At 39.7% G+C, this 2,836-nt stretch overlaps 1 protein-coding gene across 1 annotated transcript in view; it reads right to left on the bottom strand.

Moving 5' to 3' along the window:
• The window catches only part of HELRODRAFT_84957 (hypothetical protein), a gene marked incomplete at both ends in the record, with an annotated part of 16,397 nt that overhangs the window by 3,380 nt on the left and 10,181 nt on the right, over positions 1-2,836 (bottom strand). Inside the window, 7 exons of the mRNA XM_009025478.1 lie at positions 22-112; positions 392-480; positions 614-703; positions 1,193-1,316; positions 1,985-2,185; positions 2,486-2,567; positions 2,653-2,826. Of these exons, the coding sequence (XP_009023726.1) occupies positions 22-112; positions 392-480; positions 614-703; positions 1,193-1,316; positions 1,985-2,185; positions 2,486-2,567; positions 2,653-2,826 (851 nt within the window). The remainder of the gene's footprint in view (positions 1-21; positions 113-391; positions 481-613; positions 704-1,192; positions 1,317-1,984; positions 2,186-2,485; positions 2,568-2,652; positions 2,827-2,836) is intronic.

Below are 2,836 nucleotides of genomic sequence, written 5' to 3'. Positions count from 1 at the left end.
AATTTTTCGGGAGTAATAAACGTTCGGTAAGTTGTGAGAAAAGTTTTGATGAACTTCGGGTCAAAGTAGGAGTGGTAGGTTAGTCGCTCCACTAACTTCAATATCGTTCCACCTGTGCGTGTGTGTGCGTGTGTGTGCGTGTGTAGGGAGCGTGTGTATGTTTATTGTATTCATGAACAAATTAATTATGTCATTTATTTATTCATTCATCCGTTCGGTTATTCATTCTTTCTTTCAACCATTCGATCGATCAATAAATCAATCAACCAGCCAATCAACCAACCAGCCAATCAATCAATCAACCAGTCAACCAATCAACCAACCAATCAACCAACCAACCAACCAACCAACCAGTCAATCAATCAACCAACCAATCAATCAATCAACCAACCTTTAATGATGGGAATATCATTACTGTTGCCATTGTCGTATCCATTGTCCTCGAATAAAATATTATCTTCCGAGTCTTCTTCCGCAAATCTGTCATCATCATCATCGTCATCATCGTCGTCGTCATCCTCATCATCGTCATCATCCTCATCATTATCATCATCATCCTCATTATCATCATCATCGTCCTCATCATCATCATCGTCGTCATCGTCATCATCACAACCTGTATACATCGGGCGTCGGCATTTTTAGCGGTTGTTTCTTCTCTTCCTCCTTCAATTTCGTATCCAACCATCTCTCTAATGTACTCCTGCAGTGAATGAATGAATGAACGATTGAATGAATGAATAAATGAATGAATGAATGAATGAATTGATGAATAAATGAATGAATGAATGAGTGAGTGAGTGATTAAGTTAAGAATAACTGAATGATGAGCAGTCGTTTCAATCAGCAAATGAAGAAAGTTAAAAATGAAAGGAAGTACATGAATGAAAGAATGATTATGGAAATTATGGAACGACTAAATAATCAATCAATCAATCAATCAATCAATCAATCAATCAATCAATCAATCAATCAATCAATCAATCAATCAATCAATCAATCAATCAATCAATCAATCAATCAATCAATCAATCGATCGACCAACCAACCAACCAACCAACCAACCAACCAACCAACCAACCAACCAACCAACCAATCAATCAATCAATCAACCAATCAACCAACCAACCAATCAATCAATCAATCAATCAATCAATCAATCAATCAATAATCAACCAACCAACCAACCAACCTGTAAATAAGTGAAAAGAATACAGATAGCCAGTTTATTTTCTCATCAAGAGACTTAGCGATCAAGACCACTGTTGATTGTTGCTTGTGTTGAGATGATACTATCTCAAAAGCGTTCTTCAACTCTGATTGGTTGATTGATTGATTGGTTGATTGATTGATCGAATAAATGAATGATAACATAAAAAGAACAAGAAAATAAACCTTGAATAACAAATCATTTTATCATCAAATAAAGATAACACATCCCTAAAAATTACGTCACAAAACGCCCACCGAAAAACTCTCCCAAAAATATTCACCCACCCCAAAAAAATCCTACCCTTGAAACAACAAACACCACCCAATAACAACATCAACAACATCAACAACAACAGCAGCTACAACAACAAGGACAACAACATTGGCAGGCAGATGTTTTTGTTGATCCTATCACTACCACTCCCAACAACTACCTCACAAATCTCAATTTATGATCTCTCTCTCTCTCTCTCTCTCTCTCTCTCTCTCTCTCTCACTCCCTCTTTCTACCACAAAATCAATCACTACTACTATGGAATATTTAAATTAAATAACTAGGCACCTCGTCAGGCGATCTACAACAACAACATTAACAACATTAACAACAACATCAACAACAACACCACCACCAACAACAACACTAGCAACAACAACCACATCAAAAACAACAACAACAACATCAACAACAACATCAACAACAACACCACCACCAACAACAACACTAGCAACAACAACCAAATCAACAACAACATTAGCAACAACAGCAGCAGACCGTCCGTATCGTCCCTATCGATGACGTCAATCTTCCGGATCATGAACTTCTCCTTCAGTTTGTATTCGTACGAGCCGGAGAATGCGGCTGTCACGGATCGCCGAACTTGTGAGGCTATCCGTTTTGTCAGTATCACTAATCCGTCAAGTAGGAACACGTAGCGGTCAGACACTCTCTTCCCGGATACTTTCTGTAGGTAACCTGTGCGTGTATGCGCGTGTGTGTGTAACATGTGCGTGTGTGTGCGTGCGTGTGTGTAACCTGTGCGTGTGTGTGCGTGTGTGTAACCTGTGCGTGTACGTGTGTGCGTGCGCGCGTGTGCATGAGCCATTCATTTAGCTGTGTGCATCAATTCATACAGCTTCTTTCTGAATGAGGTTTTTTTTTCTCGATCCTTCATCATTCCACCACCGCCGTCGTCGTCGCTATCATCGTCGTCATCATCATCATCACTGTCTTCCTCCTCCTCTTCCTCCTCCTCCTCATCATCAGCATCATCACCTTCCGTAATGTATCCGTTGCAGATCTGGTAGAGGTTTCTGCCCACCCACCCATCTATCGAAAGCTGGATCTCGTCCATCTTCTCCATAGTATGATAACTGCGCAATAATAATAATAATATTATTATAATAATAATAATAATAGTAATAATAATAAATTATCACCACCATCATCGCCAACATCATTTTCATCGTCACCGCCATCCCCGTCATCATCATCATTCCCTTCATCATCATCCCCATCATCATCATCACCGCCATCCCCATCATCATTATCATCATCATCATTACAAACATCCCTTTCCGCCGGAAGAGGCGACAGGAGGCCATCCTCTTATCCATCTCGGTACCA

Source organism: Helobdella robusta, assembly GCF_000326865.2.
Source record: "Helobdella robusta unplaced genomic scaffold HELROscaffold_42, whole genome shotgun sequence".
NCBI classification, from domain to species: Eukaryota; Metazoa; Annelida; class Clitellata; order Rhynchobdellida; family Glossiphoniidae; genus Helobdella; species Helobdella robusta.
The sequence above is the reverse complement of the archived record's forward strand: the minus strand, read 5'-3'. Positions and strand labels throughout refer to the sequence as shown.